Source organism: Anser brachyrhynchus (assembly GCF_964034855.1).
Source record: "Anser brachyrhynchus genome assembly, chromosome: W".
Classification (NCBI taxonomy): domain Eukaryota; kingdom Metazoa; phylum Chordata; class Aves; order Anseriformes; family Anatidae; genus Anser; species Anser brachyrhynchus.
The window spans coordinates 18,777,029-18,800,839 of NC_137704.1; the positions used below are offsets into that span (position 1 = coordinate 18,777,029).

The 23,811-nt window shown below is 40.8% G+C and overlaps 2 protein-coding genes across 4 annotated transcripts in view; both read left to right on the forward strand.

Annotated features, from left to right (window-relative positions):
• LOC308184976 (uncharacterized protein) overlaps positions 1–23,811 on the forward strand; it is a gene marked incomplete at its 3' end in the record, with an annotated part of 320,479 nt that overhangs the window by 134,908 nt on the left and 161,760 nt on the right. The window lies entirely within an intron of this gene.
• LOC308184706 (nipped-B-like protein) overlaps positions 1–23,811 on the forward strand; it is a 196,016-nt gene that overhangs the window by 48,707 nt on the left and 123,498 nt on the right. For all 3 annotated transcript variants that reach the window (XM_080572031.1, XM_080572030.1, XM_080572032.1), the window contains exons 2-4: positions 17,252–17,395; positions 18,750–18,915; positions 19,969–20,099. In XM_080572031.1, coding sequence (XP_080428157.1) covers positions 17,332–17,395; positions 18,750–18,915; positions 19,969–20,099 — 361 coding nt within the window. In that variant the 5' untranslated portion in view covers positions 17,252–17,331. The remainder of the gene's footprint in view (positions 1–17,251; positions 17,396–18,749; positions 18,916–19,968; positions 20,100–23,811) is intronic.

Genomic DNA, 23,811 nt, shown 5'->3' on the forward strand with positions numbered 1-23,811 from the left:
AATGGGCTGAACTGATGGGCTTCGTCAACAAGGGCATGAATTGTAGCTGGAAGCCAGTCACTACTGGTGTACCATAGGGGTTGATACTGGGGCCAGTACTGTTTAGCATCTTCGTTAATGACCTGGGTGATGGGACAGAGTGCACTTTCAGAAAGTTTGCAGAGTGGGGAGAAGTAGTTGATATACCAGATTGGTGTGCTGCCATTCAGAGGGACCTTGACATGCTAGCGAAATGAGCAGACAGGAGCATCAGTCACTTCAACAAAGGGAAATGCCAAGTTCTGCCCATGGGGATGGTTAACCCCATGCAGGCTAGGGGCTAACTGGGTGGGAAGCAGGTTGGCAAAAAAAAAAAAAAAAGAAAAAAAAAGAGGGTCCTGGCTTTGAGAAGAGTGTTGCCAGGAGGTCAAGGGAGGTGATTCTTCCTCTTTACTCATTAGTGGTGAGACACATTTGGAATGCTCAGTTCAGTTTAACGCTCCCTAACACATAAAGATATGGAAGTGAGTCTATCAAATGGCCATGAATATTGTTAAGGGACTGAAACATCTAGTGTTTGAGGAGAGGCTGAAAGAGCTGGGACAGTTCATCCTGAGGTAGAAAAGGTTCAGGGGGATGTTATCAATGTGTTAAGATACCTGATGGGAAGGCAGTAAAGAAGACAGAGCCAAACTCTTCTCAGTGATATCCAGTGGCAAGATAAGACAATGGGCACAAACTGAAATACAAGAATTTTCATTTAGACATGGAAAGAAACCTTTTGACTCTAAGGGTGGTCAAGCATTACAACAGGTTGCCTAGAGGTGGTCATAGAATCTTCATCCTTGGAGTTATTCAAAACCTGACAGGATGCAGCACTGGGCAAGCTGCTGTAGCTAACCCTGCTCTGAGCAGGGGGATTGGCCTAGATGGCCTCCAGAGGTCCCTTCCAATCTTACCCATTCTATGATTTTTTCCATACATAATTAATTCCCTTAAGACAGAAAAACTTGTGCAAAACATCACAGCTGTTAAGTGCCAGCTATCTATCATAGATTTCTTTTATAGCATTACTTCCTGACTTCAGTAACTTATCGTTCATGTATATTTTATTGGCAGGAAATGCAACATTTGCTTCTTGTCCCACATATACTTCAGAAATTACAATTTATTGCTTAGATACTTTACCACCTCTTTACTTTTAATGCTCTTGCATTAGCATAAATAGGAAGCAGTATAACACATGGCAATTAAAAAAAATGTTTTTTCACATGTGCTAATTTTATTAATTTAAAATATCTTTTTCACCCCTCTTATTTTTCCTTGGAAAGCCATTACGTATTTGGTAAATTATTGGGGGCTTGGTTTTGTCAGTGTTTCTGCTTTAAAGTTGATTGTGCATATAAACCATTTTGTAATAAATAATACTCTTTCCATAACCAAATTGTTGCTGACCATCTCTTTCCATCAGATTCTTCTGAGTCAATAGTATCTAGAACACGTTTCTTCAATGGAATTTTGATTTAAAGCATCATCTTTAAAGTTCTTCAGTGTGTTACTGGAAATTGTGATGACAACTATATCCTCTAAAGGAAGAACAGTGTTTTAAAAGCCATATCCTACCATCCTTATGTACCCAGTCTGCACTGATACTTCATTCTAAGAAAGAAACATGGTAATAAGAGACTGGATTTAGATTGGTGCTGAATTTCACTATAACAGAACTTGTATTAATTCTAAAAGGAAAAGACAGTTATAAAAGTGGTACTGATATCCCATGGAAACAGAAGAAAGTTGCAAAGTGGTTCTCATAAACAATGGTGTAAAATAAGTAAATAAATCGCTATTGTACTGTTGAAAATTCTTTGGTTTTGTTATATTTCATTGGAGCTTAATATTTCATAAAAATTCTGCTTCATAAGGGGCTATGCTCTCTAATTTTTGTACTGGTGTAGAATCATAGAATGGCTTGGATTGGATGGGACCTCAAAGATCATCTAGTTCCAATCCCCCCTGCCATAGGCAGGGACACCACCCACTAGGTCAGGTTGCCCAGGGCCTCATCTAACCTGGTCTTGAACACCTCCAGGAATGGGGCACCTACAACCTCTCTGGGCAACCCGTTCCACTGCCTCACTACCCTCCGAGTGAAAAATTTCCTCCTAACCTCTCATCTAAATCTCCCCTCTTTTAGTTTAAAACTATTCCCCTTCATCCTGTCAGTATCTGATTGAGCAGAGTCGCTCTCCATCTCTTATAAGTCCCCTTCAAGCACTGAAAGGTTGCAATGAGGTCCCCCCGGAGCCTTCTCATCTGTAGGCTGAACATCCCCAGCTCTCTCAGCCCCTCTTCGTAGGAGAGGTGTTCCAGCCCCTTGATCATCTTTGTGGCCCTCCTCTGGACCCGCTCTAACAGCTCCACATCCTTCTTGTGCCAGGGACCCCAGACCTGGATGCAGGACTCCAAGTGGGGCCTCACAAGGGCAGAGTATAGGGGGACAGTCACCTCCCTTGACCTGCTGGCCACTCCTCTGTTGATGCAGCCCAGGATGCAGTTGGCCTTCTGGGTTACAAGCACACACTGCTGGCTCTTGTTGAGTTTTTCATCAATCAGAAGCTCCAAGTCCTTCTCTGCAGGGCTGCTCTCAATGAGTTCTTCTCCCAGTCTGTGCTCATGTCCGGGATTGCTCTGTTCCATGTGCAGCACCTTGCACTTGGCCTTGCTGAACCTCATTAGGTTCACGTGGGCCCACTTCTCCAGCACGTCCAGGTCCCTTTGGATGGCATCCCTTCCTTCTGTTGTATCGACTGCACCACTCAGCTTGTTGTCATCTGCAAATTTCCTGAGAGTGCACTTGATCCCATTGTCTGTCGTTGATAAAGATATTAATCAGTATCGGTCCCAGGAGAGACCCCTGAGGGAAACTACTTGTCACTGGCTTCCAATTGGACATAGAGCCGTTGACCACCATTCTCTGGGTGTGGCCATCAAGCCAAGTCCTTATCCACTGAATGGTCCACCCTTCAAATCCATCTCTCTCCAATTTGGAGATCAGGATGTCATGTGGGACCGTGCCAAAGGCCTTGCAGAAGTCCAGGTAGATGACATCAGTCGGTCTTCCCTTGTCAACTGATGCAGTCACTCCATCATAGAAGGCCACCAGATTGGTCAGGCACGATTTGCCCATGGTGAAGCCATGCTGGCTGTCCTGGATCACTTCCTTGTCCTGCATGTGCCTTGACGTTCCTTCCAGGAGGATCTGTTCCGTGATCTTTCCAGGCACAGAGCTGAGGCTCACCGGTCTGTAGTTCCCCGGGTCCTCCTTTCCACACTTTTTAAAAAAGGGTCGTGATGTTTCCCTTTTTCCAGTCACCAGGGACTTCGCCTGACTGCCAGGACTTTTCAAATGTGATGAAGAGAGGCTTGGCAACTCCATCAGCCAGTTCCCTCAGGACCCTGGAATGCGTGTCATCAGGCCCCATAGACTTGTAAGTGGTTAGTTTCATCAGGTGGTCTTGAACCTGGTCTTCACTTACAGTGGGTGGGACTTTGCTCCCCCAGCCTCCATCTACAGGTTCAGGGAAATGAATGACTTGGGAAGCCTGGCTGTCAGTGAAGACTGAGGCAAAGAAGTTGTTGAGTACCTCAGCCTTTTCCATGTCTGTTGTTACCAGTTCTCCCTTCTCATCCATCAGAGGGGGTACACTCTCCTTGGCCTTTCTTTTCTGGCCAAATGTACCTATAGAATCCCTCCTTGTTATTCTTTGCATCCCTTGCCAAGCTCAGTTCCATCTTTGCCTTGGCTTTCACAGAATCACAGAATATTAGAGATTGGAAGGGACCGTGAGAGATCATTTAGTCCAATCCCCCTGCTGGAGCAGGAACACCTAAATCGTGTCACACCGGAACGCGTTCAGGCGGGTTTTGAAAGTCTCCAGAGAAGGAGACTCCACAACCCCAGCCCTTGCCTAGAGGTTTGTTCAGTACCTCATCCTTCTCCATGTCTGTTGCTACCAGTTCTCCCTTCTCATTTATCAGCAAGGGAAAACTCAACTTGCCCTTTCTTTTCTGGCCAATGTACCTATAGAATTCCTTCTTGTTATTCTTTGCATCCTCTGGCAAGCTTAGTTCCGTCTTTGCCTTGGCTTTCCTGATCCCATCCCTGCACATCCAGACCGCATCCCTGTACTCTTCCCAGGCCACGTGTCCCTGCTTCCACTGCCCGTGTATTTCCTTCTTGCACCTCAGTTTGACCAGCAGGTCCTTGCACAGCCATCCTGGTTGTCTGCCCTCCCTGCCCCCTTTTTTATACAGCGGGATGGAGAGTTCTTGCACTCTAAGGAAAACATCCTTAAAGAGCTGCTAGCTCTGTTCAGCTCCTTTGTCCCTAAGGACAGTGTTCCAGGGGATTTCAGTTACAAGGTCTTTAAATAACTTGAAGTTTACTCTTTGGAAGTTCAGGGTCTTGACTTTGCTCTTTGCCAGGCCCATATTCCTCAAGATCACAGACTCAACCAGGGTGTGGTCACTGCAGCCCAGCCTGCCTCCAATCTTGATCTCTTTAATGAGCTCTTCCATGTTGGTGAGTACCAGGAAGATGCTTCTCCTCTGGTTGGTTTGTCTAATACCTGGGCCAGGAAGTTATCCTCAACGCACTGTAGGAATTTCCTGAATTGCTTACAGCCTGCTGTGTAGTTTTCTCAGCAGACATCCAGGTGGTTGAAGTCCCCCATCAGGATGAGAGTGTGTGAGCACGATGCTTCTTGTAGTTGAAGAATGCCTCATCCACAGGCTCCCCTTGATTGGGTGGCCTGTAGTAGACCCCAGCCACAAGCTGTCCTTTATTGGTGCGGTCTTTATTGGTATGGTCCTTAACTGTCACTCACAAGCTCTCAGCTTGTCCATGGCTGTTTCTCAGAGGCAACTCATCACAATCAATCTCTTCCCTAATGTAGAGGGCAACACCCCATCCCTTCCTTCCTTGTCTATCCCTTCTGAAGAGCTTGTAGCCCTCTATTGCAGTGTTCCAGTTGTGTGATCCATCCCACCATGTTTCTGTGATAGCAATCAGGTCATAGTTGTCTAATTGCACCATGGTTTCCAATTCTTCTTGCTTGTTTCCCATGTTGTGTGCATTGGTGTAGAGGCACCTCAGCTGGGCAATCTCGTACCGTGTTTCTAGAACCCTTTCTGATTGCACTGGGGCAGTTCACAAGTATTTCCCTGCCGTTACTTAGAGTGATAAGGTATGCTTTCTTCACTCAGAGATGCATCCCCTTCCCCCACTGCATCTAATTTAAAGCCCTCCTGGTAAGGCCAGTCAGCTTACCGCCCAGAACACTCTTGCCCCACCTGGTCAGCTGCGCCCCATCTGGCATCAGCATGCCCAGTGTCCTGGTTTCAGTTAGGACAGAGTTAATTTTCCTCCTAGTAGCTGGTAGGGTGCTATGTTTTGGATTAGGATGAGAAGAGCGCTGATAACATGCTGATGTTTTAATTGTTGCAGAGCAGTGCTTACACCAAGTCAAGGACTTTTCAGCTTCTCACTCTGTCCTGCCAGCGGGCAGGCTAGGGGTGCAGCAGGAGCTGGGAGGGGACAGACCCAGGACAGCTGACCCAAAGTGGCCAAAGGGGTATTCCATACCATCTGACATCATGCTAAACAATATATAGGGGTGGCTGGCCGGGGGGGGGGCCGGCTGCTCAGGGATAGGCTGGGCATCGGTCAGCGGGTGGTGAGCAATTGCAACTGTGCATCACTTGTTTCTTACACATTATTATTATTATTATTATTGTTATTATTATTTTCCTGTCTTAATAAACTGTCTTTATCTCAACTCACAGGCTTCACTTTCCCGTTTCTCTCCCCCATCCCAGAGAGGGAGGGGGGAGGGTGAGCGAATGGCTGTGTGGTGTTTAGCTGACGACCGGGTTAAACCACAACACCCAGTCCCTCAAAAGTGCGTCCAAGGTCACAGAACCCCAAACCTTGGGCATGGCACCAGCCTTTCAGCGAATCATTCACTTGACTCACTCGTCTTCCTCCTTGAGTCCCAGTCACCAACTGGGAGGACAGAGGAGAGCACTACTTGCGCTCCTGATCCCCCCGATCCCTTCAACATCTTTCCAAGGGACATAAAATCCTTTTTGATATTTTGGAGTTTCCTTGTCGCAGCATCATTTGATCCTACTTGAAAAAGTAGGAAAGGGTGTAGTCTTTGGGACCCACCAGACTCGGTAGCCTCTTCGTAATATCATTAACTGATATAGTTAATATATAGGTATAAATTAATCTGTAAATATAATTGTGACGTATTGTCTTCAGTTTTCAATCTTGATTTGGGGAAAAGAAACAGAAAAACCCACAAGATAATAAGCTAGGTCTCCTAAATGCTTTTCAAAGTTGAGCTGTGCCCTAAGTGGCTACAGAGGGAATTGTCACTTTGGAGACTGTTAGTTTTAACCTTTCCAGTTACCTCAAATTATCATCTTGAATTGGTTTTCAGCTAGAGTTTATTCTTGTATGCTACGCAGTGGAATTTAACTTTCCTTTAATATTAGAAACCCTTTTTTTCCATTATGTATTAATAAGCAGTGAGGTCTTTCTAGAAGAAGAAACTTCTAAAAACTTCTAGTTTTTAGAAACTTCTAGTTTTTAGAATTTTTTAGAAATTTCTAGAAACTTCTAGTTACTTCTAAAAAGCTAGAAAAACATGATGGAAATTTTTATGGCAGTGATTTTTTATAGCTTTTCAAGAGTGCTTGTCTCACATAATAACCTGGACATTCAAATAGCACTTGTATAAGAAATTTTGCATGCTTTGTGAAGGCTAGATACCAAAATTGCCTTCTGAAGTGAGAGAACTTGGGATCAGCTCAAGGAATATGGCAAGTCCCGGTTCTTTTTTCATCTAGTTTTAAAATCTGTTGTAAGGAGCGATTTTGAAGGACTCATTCTTCTAAGAAGTACTGAGGGGTGTGATAAAGGCATTTCTAAGAACCAGTATCTTAAGAAGTTGTTTTTGTGTTTGTGTTTTTCTTTTTTAAGCCTAGGATGCACTTTTCAGCATCACTTGAGTTTTGGATGGTGAACTGTCACATTTTGTGTGACATAACAATAATTTCCCTTAGGGAGAAGGTGCTTGCTTGCAAAGTCCTCCTGGAAGACTGAACTGAACTGAGGCAAGGCAGATGGTCATTACAAGCAGCTATATACATTTCTAAAACAGTTTCAAGGGTTATGACCATTGCTTTGAATCAAACAAGTTTCAGGTGTGTCACATGCAGTAAAAGTTACTTGGGAAGAATTGAACAACTGACAAAAATGCGTTGTTTCCTTTAGACTTGGGAAGCAAGCACTTTGCTTGGGAATCTATATGCTGTCTGTTAATAATGGTTACTTCAGCAGGTCAAAGGCATCATATTTTGTGATCTTAGGGAAGGGTTACTGGAAAAGAGGAAATCTTAGGAACGGGCAGATTTTTATCTGTATCCAACACTGCACCTTACTGGAAATGGTTCAATCTTACTGAAGCTCTTCATTTCTCTTACTATTCATAACAAAGTTCAGGGCATTCTAGTTCAGATTTTGTCCTAATTATTACAATTCCATGTTTGCAAACTGTGTTGTATATTCTCAAAAGGAAGAGGAACAGGAGGAAATTTAAAACGTATAGCAGATGAAGTAGTTAGCTTTGATTAGACAGTGATTGATAACGAAATGTAATGGGAATGTCATGTTATGCTTAAGCTTAAGCCTCAGTTTGTAGTACATTGTATTATTCAGGGTAGTTGTGGTTTTACTCAGCTGGGGGGCTAAACTCTTCCACAAATGCTCTCTCGCTCCCACTCCTCAAAAGAAGAGGGGGGAAAAGAAGAAAGTATAATGGAAAGAAAAAAAAAGGCTCATGGGTTGAGATAAGGATAATTTAATTAAAGGGAAAAGAAAGGGGGGGAAAAAAAACACAAAAGAAAAGGCCGCATGGAAGTACAGAGAGAAGAAAAAAACCTTATTCTCTTATTAGACAAAACACTGGTGTGATACCAATGCTGTTCCAGCTACAAGTGCAGAGCACAGCACTGTATGGGCTGCTGCAGGGAAAGCTAACTACATCTCAGCTAGACCCGGTACAGTAGTTTATCATCAGTAAAAATTCTGCAAGTGTATTAAATGAAAGTTCAACAAAATAGAAGTTTTATATTTAAACTATTGTAATGCAGATGGACAATTTAGTATAGTGCACAACTATTTTACTACTTTTTTATATTTTATTTTTAATTTTTCACCCTGCAATTAGAAAGGGCATGGCTTTGCTGGTTGGTGATGCATTCTTCGGGGATGAGCATACCTGTTTTTTATTTTTATTTTTTTGTCCCAGTTGAATAACTGTAGTGGTTGTTCTAAACTGTAGCTACAGTCTAATTGGGGGCGTAGAAAAGTTGGATCCATGTGTTTCCAGTTAATCTGCTTCATTTGCTTGCAGAGGTTTTTTTTATTATTATTATTTATTTATACAAAGGTCTTCATATTTGTCAAAGCAAGAATAGGAAGTCTATGGCTTATATTGAGTGCTAGCAGTTATAGTTAAATATGGAAGCTGAATCTCTTCCAGTTCCATGGCTCTGTGAATAGAATAATGATGACTGTTGCTTCCACTGATTGTATAGGAATAAATGCTTCTGTCATTACGGATACTTCTAACTTTGTTTAAAAAGACCATTCCAGTTGGAGATGATGTTACCCATTTCTTTTTTGCAAGATGCATTTAAAAAGGCTCAGAAATTACAAAAAAACCCTACTCATTGCACGTCAACTCTCTTCACAAAAGAAACTTTGTTTCTGACTTCAAAGTAATATATGAACGGGTTTAAAAGCCAAAGTAAAAACTACAATGTGGAATAGCTTTGGAAAACTGGTAAACTTAAGTGTAGGCTTAATTCTTAGCAGATTTTAATACAATTTCTGGATTGATGATGCTCTTTTACTTTATGATGACTTTTATAGCTGTATATACTCTTGCTGTGTGGTTATATGCATGGTAACTTGTTTTCCACGTGGGTTTACTCATTCTAAAGAGGTTAATGTGGCAAACTTTGACAGTAACAGAGCAAAAACTTTCCCTAATGTCAAGATTAGAAATGTTAGATGCAAGTTTCTTTGGAGCCTTTGTGATCTAAAAGTCTGCCAACTTTTTATTTAAAATTAAAATGAAGAAAATGCTTTCTTTTAGAGGAGTTGCAAAAATAGTGTTCTGTAATTTCTGAAAATATTAAATTATGTGGCTCAATGTCTTGTTTACACTTTTCATCTATGGAATAGGTAACCTCAGATTTTGGGAAATACTTTATTCTTTGGTTTAATAAAATATGTTTTATGTCAGTCTTACTTCAGTGCCTGGTAAAATTATGAAGATTATTCTGGGAGTTACTGAAGAGCACCTAAAGGACAATGCAGTCATTGGTCAGAGCCAATGTGGGTTCACTAGGGGAAGGTCATGTCTAACAAACAGTTTCCTTCTATGACAAGATCACCCAGCTAGTTGACCAAAGGAAGCCAGTCGATGTAATCTTTCTGGATTTCAGTAAAGCTTTTGATACTGCCTCTCACAATATCCTTCTGGACAAAATGACCAGAATACAGTTAGGTAAAAGCATAATAAGATGGATGAACAATTGAGGGTTCTTGTAAATGGGGTTATATCAGGATGGCGACCTGTCACTAGTGGGGTTCCCCAGGGCTCCATTTTAGGACCAGTCCTCTTAAATGTTTTCATAAACAATTTGGATGTAGGAGTTGAAGGTTTTTTGACCAAGTTAGTGGACGATACCAAATTGGGTGGAGCTGTTGACTTCATCGAGGGTAGTGAGACCTTGCAGAGAGATCTGAACAAATTAGAGAGCTGGTCAATCACCAGCAATATGAAGTTTAACAAGAGCAAGTGTTGGATTCTGCACCTGGGATGGGGCAACCCTGGCTATATGTTCAGACTGGGGGACAAGATGCTGGAGATCAGCCCTGCAGAAAAGGATCTGGGGGTTTTGGTTGATAGCAAGCTGAACATGAGCCAGCAGTGTGCCTTGGCAGCCAGGAGGGCCAACCATATCCTTGGATGCATCAAGCACGGCATCGCTAGCCAGTCGAGGGAAGTGATTGTCCTGCTCTACCCTGAGCTGGTGTGGCCTCACTGTGAGTACTCTGTGCAGTTTTGGGTGCTACTGTATAAGAAAGATATAAAACTGTTGGAGAGTGTCCAAAGGAGGGCTATGAAGATGGTGAAGGGTCTGGAGGGCAAGACATATGAGGAGTAGATGAAGTCACTTGGTTTGTTCAGCCTGAAGAAGACTGAGGGGAGACCTCATCGTGGTCTACAGCTTCCTCGCAAGGGAGGGGCAGGCGCTGATCTCTTCTCTCTGGTGACCAGCAATAGGACCCAAGGAAACTGCTTGAAGCTGCAACAGGGGTGGTTCAGGCTGGATATCAGGAAAAGGTTTTTCACCAAGAGAGTGGTTGGGCACTGGAATAAACTCCCCAGGGAAATGGTCACGGCACCAAGCCTGTCAGAGTTCAAGAAGCATTTGGACAACAGTTTCAGACACATGGTATGATTTTTTTGGGTGGTCCTTTGGGGACCCAAGAGTTGGACTCTATGATCCTTGTGAGTCCCTTCCAACTCAGATATTCTATGATTCTATGTTGTGAAGTGGCTGAATTGTCTTTGGATTTATTTTGTTGTAGACAGTCAGGTTGTTTTGCCATATATAATGAAGATTACTGCTAAAGAAAATAAAATATGTAGACAGTTTGAGTACAATGACTTTTTTTTACCTTTATTTTTACTTTTTGCTCAGTCCCTAGGCAATCTGCTTTTGATGTACTTGCGTGAGCAGAGGGTTGGATTACCTCGAGAGGGTCCCTTCCAACATCAACAGTTCTGTGATTTTTGGGGAAAAATAGTGATTTATGCAAAATTGTGGATCCATGAACATGCTAGTAGCCCTTTATTCCTTCTTCCTCAAAGAGGTGGGGGTGGGGGGGAAGAGAGAGAAGGAAAAACAAGTATATGCAATGTCTCTAGTACATGATTTCCTGTATTTGTTGCCATGGATTATGCACCTATGTAGTGGAGAGTAGTTGCAGTGGCAACTTGATGGTAATATTTTTGTCCTGTCAAATTTAAGTGACTCGATTTCTGCTGTTCCTTGTGTTGCATACTGAAAAGGAAAGCTCTGCAGAAATACCTGCATGGCTGCAGACCAGATTTTATGGAGGAACAGGAATAATATATAAATCATGGACGCAAGGAAAATAATAAGCAGTTGGGGCAGGAGAGAGGCAGGTCAGAAAACAATAAGATGTTGTTTCCTCAGTTGCCTAAAAGCTATGTTCATAAAAGTTTGGGGAAGTGTAACAGTCTTCCTTCTGGCTTGTCTTTGTGGTGTCCTCTGAGTTAGCAGAAGCCCCATTCTATAAGACATGGGCGTACCAACTGTAGTTACTGATTGTATGTATTTAAGCTTATTCTTCATTCCAGTTTCTTCTCCTGTCTCTGTACATGCATATGCATGTACACGTGTGCACTTTTCTGAGAGGCTAAGTTGCAGCTTTCCAGCCCTGTGACTCTGTCACACCCTTGGGTATTGTGAAAGATGGCTGGAGAAGCATAGACCTAAAAGAGCCGAACATAACCAGACTAGAATAAGAAGACATAAATCTTGGATGTGGGGAAAAAGGGCAGAGAAGGATAACTTGTTTGCTTAGTAATCACAGTAAGTTTCATAGACTGAAGTAAGCACTTTGGCCTTCTTTGTCTCTTTGCACATTCTGGAATTGCTATGGAAGTAGGAGGTAGCTGTTACAGAAGTGTTGTGTTCAGTGTTTTTCAAAATAGTCTGCAAATGAAATGAAAAAAATGTGTTTGTCACTGAAAAGAGACAAAAGCTTCAGTTGATGCAAATTCTGCTGATGAGGGACATGAAAGCAAGTAATGTATTCAGTTCAGGAGTTTTCTTATAATATGCTTGGTATCACTGTTTATCAATATATACATTTATCACAGTTCCTCAGAGGAAAAGTTTCTGTTATTTTGTGTGTTATGAATTAAGGCTTTGCTTGGCTCTTTTAAGTGGGAAAAAAAACAGCGCTATTGATCATCCACAATCAAATCTCTTTATATGACCTACAGTGTTTAACTTGGTCTCACCTTGATTTTTGACATTGTTCTCCCTCAAGATCAACAGTGATTCAATCTTGAAATGTCATCGTGAATCTTCTATTTTATTTGTTCTACTCACTTCGATTATATTTAAGTTTATACCAGAAGTTATGATAGAAATTTACAATGTGAAACTTAAGATTTTTCCTTATTCTCCTTATTATTTCCTTATTTCCTTATTATTGAAAAAGGAATACAGAGAAATTGTCCAAGCAGTCAGGGATCAGGTTAGGAAAGCTAAAGCCAAGATAGAATTAAATCTGGGCAGGCACATCAAGGGCAACAAGTAAGGCTTCTATAGGTATGTCAGTCACAGAAGGGAGACTAGGGAAACTGTGGGCCCTCACTGGAAGGGAATGGGAGACCTGGTCACCTGGAATATGGGGAAGGCTGAGGTACTCAATGACTTTTTTGCCTCGGTCTTCACTGACAAGAGCTCCAGCCTCGTAGCCCGGGCCCCAGAAGGCAAAGGCAGGGATTGGGAGAATGATGAACTGCCCACTGTAGGAGAAGATCATGTTTGAGACCGTCTAAGGAACCTGAAGGTGCACAAGTCCATGGGACCGGATGAGATGTATCTGCGGGTCTTGAGGGAACTGGCAAATGAAGTTGCTAAGCCACTATCCATCATATTTGAGAAGTCGTGGCAGTCTGGTGAAGTTCCCACTGACTGGAGGAGGGGAAACATAACCCCCATTTTTAAAAAGGGAAAAAAAGGAAGACCCGGGGAACTACAGGCCAGTCCGTCTCACCTCTGTGCCTGGCAAGATCATGGAGCAGATCCTCCTGGAAACTATGCTAAGGCAGATGGAAAATAAGGAGGTGACTGGTGACAGCCAACATGGCTTCACTAAGGGCAGATTGTGCCTGACAAATCTGGTGGCCTTCTACAATGGGGTTACAGCATTGGTGGATAGGGGAAGAGCAACTGACATCATCTACCTGGATTTGTGCAAAGTATTTGACCCCAGCAATATCCTTGTCTCTAAATTGGAGAGACATGGATTTGACGTATGGACCGCTTGGTGGGTAAGGAATTGGCTGGATGGTTGCACTCAAAGAGTTGGGATCCATGGCTCAATGTCCACAGGTGGAGACCAGTGACAAGTGGCGTTCCTCAGGGGTCGGTACTGGGACCGTCGCTGATTAACATCTTTGTTACTGACATGGCCAGTGAGACTGAGTGCACCCTCAGCAAGTTTGCTGATGACACCAAGCTGTGTGGTGTGGTTGACACACTGGCGGGAAGGGATGCCATCCAGAGGGACGTGGACAGGCTTGAGAGGTGGGCCTGTGTGAACCTCATGAAGTTCAGCAAGGCCAAGTGCAAGGCCCTGCACCTGGGCCAGAGCAATCCCAAGCACAAATACAGGCTGGGTGGAGAATGCATTGAGAGCAGCCCTGAGGAGAAGGACCTGGGGGTGTTGGTGGACTAGATGCTCAACATGCATCTCCTTCTATGACCAGGTAACCCATCTGGTGGATGAGGGAAAGCCTGCTGATGTAGTCTACCTGGACTTCAGCAAGGCCTTTGACACGGTTTCACCCAGTATTCTCCTGGAGAAGCTGGCAGCCCATGGCTTGGACAGCTACGCTCTTGGCTGGGTTAAAAACTGGCTGGACAGCCGGGCCCTGAGAGTAGCAGTGAACAGAGTGAAATCCAGCTGGCGATTGGTCACCAGTGGTGTTCCCCAGGGGTCGGTGTTGGGGCCCATCCTCTTTAATATCTTTATTGATGACTTGGACAAGGGAATTGAGTGCACCCTCAGCAAGTTTGCAGACGACACCAAGTTGAGGGAAAGTGTCTAGCTGTCGGAGGGTAGGAAGGCCCTGCAGAGGGACCTGGACAGGTTGGGTCAATGGGCAGAGGCCAATGGGATGAGGTTCAACATGGCTAAGTGCCGGGTCCTGCACTTTGGCCACAACAACCCCATGCAGCGCTACAAGCTTGGGGCAGAGTGGCTGGAAAGCTGTGCAGAGGAAAGGGATCTGGGGGTGCTGATTGATGCTCGCCTGAACAGGAGCCAGCAGTGTGCCCAGGTGACCAAGAAGGCCAACGGCATCCTGGCTTGTCTCTGGAATAGCGTAGCCAGCAGGACCAGGGAGGTGACCATCCCCCTGTACTCTGCTCTGGTGAGGCCTTACCTCGAGTACTGTGTTCAGCTTTGGGCCCCTCAGTAGAAGAAGGACATTGAGGCCCTGGAACATGTCCAGAGAAGGGCTATGTAGCCGGTGAAGGGTCTGGAACACAAGTCCTATGAGGAGCGTCTGAGGGAGCTGGGGTTGTTGAGTCTGGAGAAGAGGAGGCTCAGGGGAGACCTTATTGCTCTCTCTAACTACCTGAAAGGAAGTTGTGGGGAGCTGGGGGTCAGCCTCTTCTCACAGATAAGCAGTGATAGGACTAGAGGGAATGGCCTCAAGTTGCACCAGGGTAGGTTTAGGTTGGAAATTAGGAGACATTTCTTCTCAGAAGGAGTAGTCAGGCATTGCAAGGGATTGCCCAGGGAAGTGGTGGAGTCACCGTCCCTGGGGGTGTTTAAGGAAAGTCTGCATGTGATGCTTAGGGACATGGTTTAGTGGGTGATACTGGTGGTAGGGTGATGGTTGGACCAGATGATCTTGGAGGTCTTTTCCAACCTTTATGATTCTACGATTCTACTACTACTCTTAGTAGAAGGCTGTTCCAGAAAGTGTCTACTCTGATGGTGAAATTCTGTTTCATTTTCCTTCTTGTTTGCATTCATGCCTTCATTTATTGTTGTGTTAGCATTGGCCTTTAGTATTCCTTCCTTTCAGCCTTCTTTGATTGCCATATAGAAAGCAACCATGTTCTGTCTTGACCTTGGTTTTGTTAGCTAAACAAACTAACCTGTTCTACTCTCCTCGTATAAAGAATGCTCTTCCCCTGACCATCCTAGCTTGATACATTCTCAGGTCTGGACCTTGCCAATTTGGGTTTCTTATCATGTATCTGTGGAGAAGGTTTCTGATTTGAGCGTCTGGTTTTGGAGGAATTTTTCCCATTGAATATCTGTATAATTTAATTATTGCAGCAGTAATACTGGAAAGGAACTTGTGTTAATATTGACTACATCTGATGGTTATACCTTCCCCAGGCTATTAAGAAGTGAAAGTACTAAGATTTTTTTTTTCTTGCCTCAGTGTTGCATACAGGATTTCCAATAATGCTGTCTACTGACATGGCTTTAGTCAGTTTTGATGCAGTTTCAGTTGGGAGAAGTGGATTATCAGACATGGCCTTTCTATCATATGTATAATTTAAGTGTTAGTAGCTCTTGTGGGTTTGCTGTTGCCATCACGGGAAAAGTTAAGTTATGGGTTTGTAGGATTCTTTTTGGTTTGTTTTTTAAAGAATTGCTTATTTAGGCAACTAAGAAACTACTGAAATCCTGTGTATATCGGTGTTTGTTTCAGGTAAAGAACCTTGACTATTATTTGAAACTGCTCTGGGTGTATGAAGTCTGTTTTCTTCTGGTTAAAAAAAAAAAAGAGAGAGAAAAACAAAACAAAAAAAAACCCACCACAAAACACACGGTATATCTGTCTGCAGCAGTTTTCTTAGCTAAGTTTCTGCACCTGTAATGTACTATATTTTTAATAAACAAATGTAATTTAGAGGTAAGAATGAGACCATGGCAGGTGTAGCAAAGGAAGTCCACTCACTGTCCTATTTAACCTCAGTGTTGGTATTTTTTTCTTCAAATAATTCAGTTATGTGTATATAAGGAAACTGAAAAGTTAACTTCAGTGGTTCATGAAAACTTTAAATAGGAAGACTGATAACATTCAGTTTCCTTGTCTTGCTTGGAATAGTAAGTATTTATTAGCAGTGGTGTCCTATATAAGAAAGAATGACATAAAGATTACTAAGGAAATGACAGTGTTTTTTTGGTTTATATGTATTGTGTATGTAATTCGCAAAAATATTGATTTGTAAAGTAAGCGTAAGCAAATCACGATTTCAGTATCTTCAGCAGGCAACATAAATGCTTACGGAAGAATTCTTCTTACTCTTTCACAAACTGTTAGCACAGGTGCCTATCTATAGTAGGCAGATGTATACAAAATCAAGTTCCTTTCCTTTATTTTGTTTGTCTTTAGACAATATCATGCTCAATTTTTGTCATTTCATTAGTATAACAATAGTGGATTGTAATGTGTGATCTTTGTAAATTTTGTTGTCTTGCAACTGCAGTTGCAATTATTGTGATGACTTTTTTTTTAACTATATCTTTAGTAGATATCTTTTTAGATCTTTACAATTAGTGAAAACTGAGTGAATGCATACTTATTCTTTAGTTGAATATAAAATGTACTGTTTTACAGGAAATAAACAAGCTAGTTTAGTGGGACTAAAACTTTTCTTTTTGTGGAATGGGGGATACAGTTCCTAGCAGTAGTTTTACCAGAGAGTGTTTAATATTAAAGAGAGATCTTCAGATTAATTTTGAAATAGATACTTATTTTAAAATACATGAAGATTTTGTATTTGTCACTTTGTTTCCTTGATTTTTACGTCTGTATATTATTCCTTTTATTTTTGCTAGCCACCTCTTGTATGAAAAATACTTCCTTCTCCAAACTTGGGAAGTGAACATAGCTAATTACTTAAACTGGTTATGGATTAAGTGCTCTCCACAGCAGTATGAATCAACAGAAGTTCTGCTACCAATTTTTTAGTTTTTATTTTTTCTTTCAAAATAAGGTATAAAATTCATTAACTTGTTTTAATTGTCTTTGTACCTTTAATATCCAGACATTGACTATTGGTTTAGTACTGTATAACCCAAGAAAATTTCTTGTTTGCCTTATCTTGCATCGTTTTTGATGAAGGACTCTGCTTCTTAGACCAGAAGTTTGCCTTTTGATTTCTTAATGCCATTTGATATTTAAATTCTACATTGTTCTACCTACTCTTGACAAAATTTACTTAGTATGCAGCTGAGGTTATGGCCTGCATTTCATTTATCATTTATATTACTGAATTTAAAAGTCTTTTAAATAGACTGAATGTTGTCATTTGTTTTTGTTCTTTTTAGTGCTTGGGAGATGGGAAGTAATGATAGCTGGCACCTGAACTAAAATATCTGTGAAGGCACTACCATCCCAGAACTTCAGGATGAATGGGGATATGCCTCATGTTCCCATCACTACTCTTGCAGGCATTGCTAGTCTTACAGACCGTAAGTACTTAAGTACTCTTCTTCTTTTGATCTTTGTTATGTTGCTTTCTACCTTTTTTTTTTTTTCCCTGAAGCTATTTCTAATGGTTTAGTTAAAACCTTTATCTTGGAGCTGTAATCAGCCTGGGAAGTCAGTCATCTTGTTTTCTTGGACCCGTGAAAATGATTTATCTGTATAGATAACTTTTTGGCCTCTTCTGGCTTACACTTCTCTTGTCTATATAGCCCTGCCAATCATCTGGTCAAGACTTTTATATACTTATATACTTATATACTTCCTTCTTATGCATGTAGACCTAAGAATGCCCTCTGTAAGTATAGTATGCTCATTTATAATCTGATTGAAATATTGTTATGGATGTTTTTAATTAAGTAATTAAATGTTTTTGCCAAGAGTAAAGTACATAAAGGGGATTTATAAAAAAGATGGAGAGCAACTCTTTGCTCAATCAGATAATGACAGGACGAGGGGGAACAGTTTTAAACTAAAAGAGGGGAGATCTAGATTAGAGGTTAGGAGGAAATTCTTCACTCAGAGGGTGGTGAGGCAGTGGAACAGGTTGCCCAGAGAGGCTGTGGGTGCCCCATCCTTGGAGGTGTTCAAGACCAGGTTAGATGAGGCCCTGGGCAACCTGATCTAGTGGGTGGTGTCCTTGCCTATGGCAGGGAGGTTGGAACTAGATGATCTTTGAGGTCCCTTCCAATCCAAGCCATTCTATGGTTCTATGATTTGTGAATAGGTATTTTGAGTGAATTAACATTGTAATTATCATACCAATCAACAACACTAGCCTTTTCTTGAGAAGATGACTTGCATAGAAATGAATACAAGAAGAACAATCTGAGAATGTAATTAGTGGCTTAAATTAATTATTTTGTTTTATTTTCCCATCTACCCTGACCATACAAAGTGGAAACTTGAAGATCAGAGTAGAAAATTATGCTCAATGCACTTAGACTACTGCATACAACTACAGGGGTTTTACATTTCCTTCCTTCCCATTATCAGTGCTTTCAATTCCAAGAGAAAACCGTCTTAACGTTTTAAATAACTTTATGTTTTGGAATGTTTAAAAGTGTGTTTTTATTCATATAACCTGCCTTAACACATTTAAATATTTACAATAATAATATAATTAGTGGACTTGAATACATTGTTTTGTTTAAAGCAGTGTAGCCTCTGTATGTGTGTTTTTTTAAAAAAAATCCAGAATTTTTCCCTATATTTCTAATGTAGTTGTCTTTTTTTTTGTTTTTGTTTTTTCTTAATCATGTGAGAGTAAGAAGGCTGCCCATTTTGTATGATTGTGTTCTGAGAAATGATTCTGAACTTCTTTCTGTCTTCTGATAACAGTTTTGAACCAGCTGCCTCTTCCATCACCTTTACCTGCTACAACAACAAAAAGCCTACTCTTCAATGGACGGATAGCTGAAGAGGTGAACTGCCTGCTGGCTTGCAGGGATGAAAATTTAGTTTCACAGCTCGTCCACAGTCTCAATCAGGTGTCAACAGATCACATGTATGTATTTTGAACTTCAGCTATATCACATCACTGTCCTTATTCCTTGAGATTAAAATGAAATGGATTGACAGGGATGTTTGTGAGAATCTGAAAATCCAAATGTGCAGGTTGTTTGTTAGGCTTGTAGCGGATTATCAGTGTATAAGAGCCAGTTATCTCAGTCAAGTAACACTTAAGCATAACTGTTTTTTTTTTTTTAAATAGAGCTAATGTTTGTTCAAGTTACAATTGCAAACTTTGTGATGTTGATTGTACAACACCTATTTGTGTTCCAGTTTGTTTAATAATACTTATAGACAAGCTATATATCCAGCATTATACGAAAATAAACTTTTTGGTGAGACCCATGTAAGACCCATGTCAATTCTGATTAGGTATTGAACTTTAATATTAAAGAACTGAATCAGCAAGTATCCTGTTTTTGTTTAATATATATTTTGTTTTGTTCATTTTTGTATGATGTCCTTTGAATTGTCTTATGTTGACAGCACTTTTCTCCTACATATTCCAATAAATTGCTTTGATCAAATGGAAGTACCTTTTAAAAAGTCCTCAAAACAAACAATAGATGAAAGCATGCATGCATTTATAGAAAATCCATTACATTTTTGATAGTTCAGAGGGAATCCTGTGATTTCAATGACATGCCAATTTCCCTTTTTATAATAAAATATGAGACCTGAATATTATACATTCATGGATATTTTATTTTTAATCCTACAATACTTTCTTGATGTTATACAAGTGTTGTTCTTCTGTGGAGAAGATCAAAAGTGGGTATAAGGAACTTATATAATAGCCAGAATCTGACAGCCATGGATATATATGTGCTTAATAACAGAGAATAATTTTGAGGACTGGTAGGAAATTTTCCTTCCATCCCTTAAAGAAGAGAGGGGAAAAAAATAGAGCAGGGAACAGTGCTTTGCAGACTTTTTTTTCTTTATTTTAGCAGTAAATTGTTTTCTTTCTTTTTTTTTAACTTGAACATTGTTTCTTACAATTTGAAAATACATTTGCTTCTTTATTTTTTTACTTTCACAATTGCAGAGAATTGAAAGATAACCTTGGCAGTGATGATCCAGAGGGAGATATACCGGTCTTGCTGCAGGCTATCCTGGCAAGGAATCCTAATGTTTTCAGGGAGAAAAGCATGCAGAACAGATATGGGGTACAAAGCGGTAAGGATTTTCAATTATTTATTGTTTGTGTTTTACGTTATTCTGTAAGTTTAGGGGACTGATACTAACAACAAATATATATGGACTACATCTGTGATGTTTATGCCTTACCTTGTGTCTGATAGTGATACAAAGCTATGTATCTTGACATCTTCTAAGAGTGTGTATTAAAATAAACAGTCCATGAATTCAGTCCATGAAGTCCATGAAGTCCTGAGCATTTTTGATTTTAAAAAAATGTTTAATTTCCCTACAGAAGTTTATTTTCTAGGAGGATTGATTGGATTTTATTTTAAAAATTATGTAATTAAGTTCATTCACCTAGGCCTAGTGAGTAAAAAGCCATATAATATTTGAAAAGAGCAACTTGCTTAGGACAGAACATGTAATGTTCCTTGAAAGAATGCAGAATTTTTCCTGAATGAAAAAGTTAAGGGCAGTGCTAAATATTTAGAAGTTAACTGATTGTGAAATTTAAGCTCTGATAACAATCTCCAGATTCTGTGTTTGGTGGCAGCCATGGCAGAATATAATTTTTCCAGCTGTGGGAAGAGTTATAACTGTCCTGCCAGTTTGCATTCGTACCACAAAGAACATATGCTTGAATCAGAGCTTTACACCAGTTTTGTAGAGTAAAATATTTTTTTGCCAGTGCAAAAGTGAGACATAATTTTTGGAATTATTTGTTCCAGCAGAGGATTTTGAAAGAAAGAAGAAAAAGCTTGTTAATTTTTTTCTAAATTTTGATAATACTGTGATTCAGAAGGGGAAACACTTTTGTAGCTTGATTCAACAGTTTAAGAGTAACCCTTAATGAAATAAAAGAATCTCTATCTTTAATAAATGTGCTTTGGCCTATGCTTGAAGGAAGGTATTGGTACAGAATTAAAAATAATTCAACATGAAACTTAAAAGAATAATTGATGTTATTTTAATAAAGTTAACAAACTGTTTCAGAGAACCAGAAGAAATGAGAATTTAAAAGTTCCTTGATTATTTAATTTAATTTTACATAATTCTGAATATATGTGCCAGTGCAAGCACTGTAACGAAGTGTGAAAGTGTGAAATCGGAAAACTGGAGAGAAAGGAGGAAGAGAGGAAAAGCTTAGCTATAGACAAATTATTTTGAGAGGAAGAAAGGTCTTGTAATGAATTTTTGGAAAAGCTAGGCAAAGTGTGATGTCATTGTCAATGGAAAAAAAGCCGCACACTTATCTGGATACAGGTGCTGTTGTTTTTTTAGCTAAATAGTGGCATATTGTGGTCTAATTAGCTGTTAATATGTCCCATTCAGATTTCCAAGGCCAAAGGAGGCTATATGGTTATACTGGGGCAGGAAAGGTCTTTTCTTCTGTTTTGTGAGCAGGTTTTGTAATTGCTGTATAGTCAAGATTTGTAGATTGGGGGTTTTGGTAGAGATCTTATGTAATGCATTTTGCAAGCTAGAAGAATGATTTTTAGACTCTTCTAGTATTTCAAACTCATCTCTTCTGATTTCTTTACTGTCTTCCTTCTGAATATTGTCTTTCTGCCTTCTGTTGAGTCCTGTGTGCAATGAAGTCAGTGCTGAGTACTGTGACCCAGTATTTGTAATGCCCACAGTTGACAAGGAATAAAGGAAGGGGACCCCCTATTTACTCAGTCTGGGCTGAGTCTCTGCACTGGGGTGGGCCTCTGCACATTGTTCACTTGAATGCCAGTTCTAGTATTAGTATGGACAAAGCGAACTCAAATTCATTTCTCCCAACCTTCTTTTCTGATGTAGGAACAGAAAGGTGACCCAGCTAAAGAATATTAAACATGGGATAAAATTATTTGTTTAGTACAAGTTGTCAGGAAACAAAAGCATCTCCAGAAACCTAAATATTATGTTTTGAATTTTTTGTAAATGTAACTGTTCCCCCAAGTTCATATCTGTAGTTCAATGTTAAGTTTAGAGTGAGAATTGTTTTTAGTTATGATGGAAAAATATGATGTGACAACTGGAAGAAGTGTCTAAAGACTGGAGGAAAGCAAACATCCCTCCTACCTTCAAGAAGGCGGACCCAAGGAACTACAGGCTGGTGAGCCTCACCTCGATCCATGGGAAGGTGATGGAACAACTCATCCTGGAAATCATTTTCAGGCACAATGAAGAGCAAGAAAATCAGGAGTAGTCAGCATGGATTCAAAAAGGGGAAGTCATGCCTGACCAACCTGATAAGTTTCTATAATTAAATCACCAGCCTGACGGATGAGGGAGAAGCAGCGGATATTGTTTTCCTGGACTCCTTGAAGGCCTTTGACGCTATCCTCCATAAGATCCTGATAGAGAAGCTGTTGAAGTATGGGCTGGATGAGCAGACAGCGAGGTGGACTGGAAACTGTCAGAACAGCCAGACCCAGAAGGTAGCGGTCAGTGGTGCTGTTATCCGTTGGTTTGTGCCTGGTGTGCCTTGCCAATAAGCACGGAGTCAGAATCCACATGAAAGTATTTAATTATATGACTGCAGAGTCAGGTGCTTAGCAATCTTTTGCAAAGCAAGCACACCTCTGGCTTGAATTACTGTTATTTATACACAGCAAATTTGTGAAACTATCTCTCTGGCTACTTTTGATTGGCTGATTGGCTGTCTTAGCTTGCCTAACTTATCTCTATTGAGCATGGGCATTACAGACAAGGGGGGGTGTGTGTGCGAGGACAGGACACCAAATCCCTCGTTTCCATACATTAGCATTTTGATGGGTGTGATTTTAATATGTTAATGACCCTTAACGAGCAAGAGGCTACCATAGGTCAGTCTGGAATCTTCCTACAGCTGTGTTTCTCTCTGTTTTTTAGCTTTCATCCCTTATCTCCCTTGCTTCTGCTAGCTCAAGGCTACTAGTCTCCATTTTCTTCAAGGTTTTCTTGTTTTCCTCAGTTTAAGACTACAATTTCCCCCCTTGGAGACTATGAACCTCACTTTTGGGCTTCATAGTTCTCACTACATAGTTCTTGTCCATTTCTGCTAATTTGAGGAAGCACTCTACTGTTAGCAAGACAAGATATGGATAATATACTCCGTGAGGTTTGCTGAATAAAGCATTATATGAATTTAGACAACTAGGCATGCATCGCAGAACACAACTAGATATCGCTATCATAGCTACAGATACTATGATAATTAAAAACCGTTGTTTTAATCATCCAAAGTCTGGCAACCATGACCAAAACCAGGAAAAATCTGGTCCGCTACTAACGGTTGCATCCTGAGACACTTGGTGAAACAAATGGGATGCTTGCCAGATTTGGTTAATACCTGTTTGAATTTGCTTCTTCTCATTTACATAGACTCAGCAGCTGCAGTTTATCACAGCACAAACACTTCCCTGGGCTGTGAGTAGCCCATCTAAGGCAAGACAGTTTTCTAAGGCGATTTGGGATACTTGTTCTATTTCTGTTTGTATTCGACCAAGAACATCGGTAGTGGCATTACTTATGATTTCTAGTGTTGCAGAAATGTTTACTATTGGCCTTTCAAGTTGTATTGTTACCGTAAAAGAAACTCTTAAGACTCAGTTTGGAGTTTTAGAAAGCAGGCATTCTTTAACTGCGGCACTGGATGCACAGGGGATTGCTCCACCTAGTGTGCATGCCGAATAGTTCAAGCTACAGGGATTATATACAATCAAAACATACATATTCATTATATTTCCAATAAATAATTAACATATTCATATTATTCCAG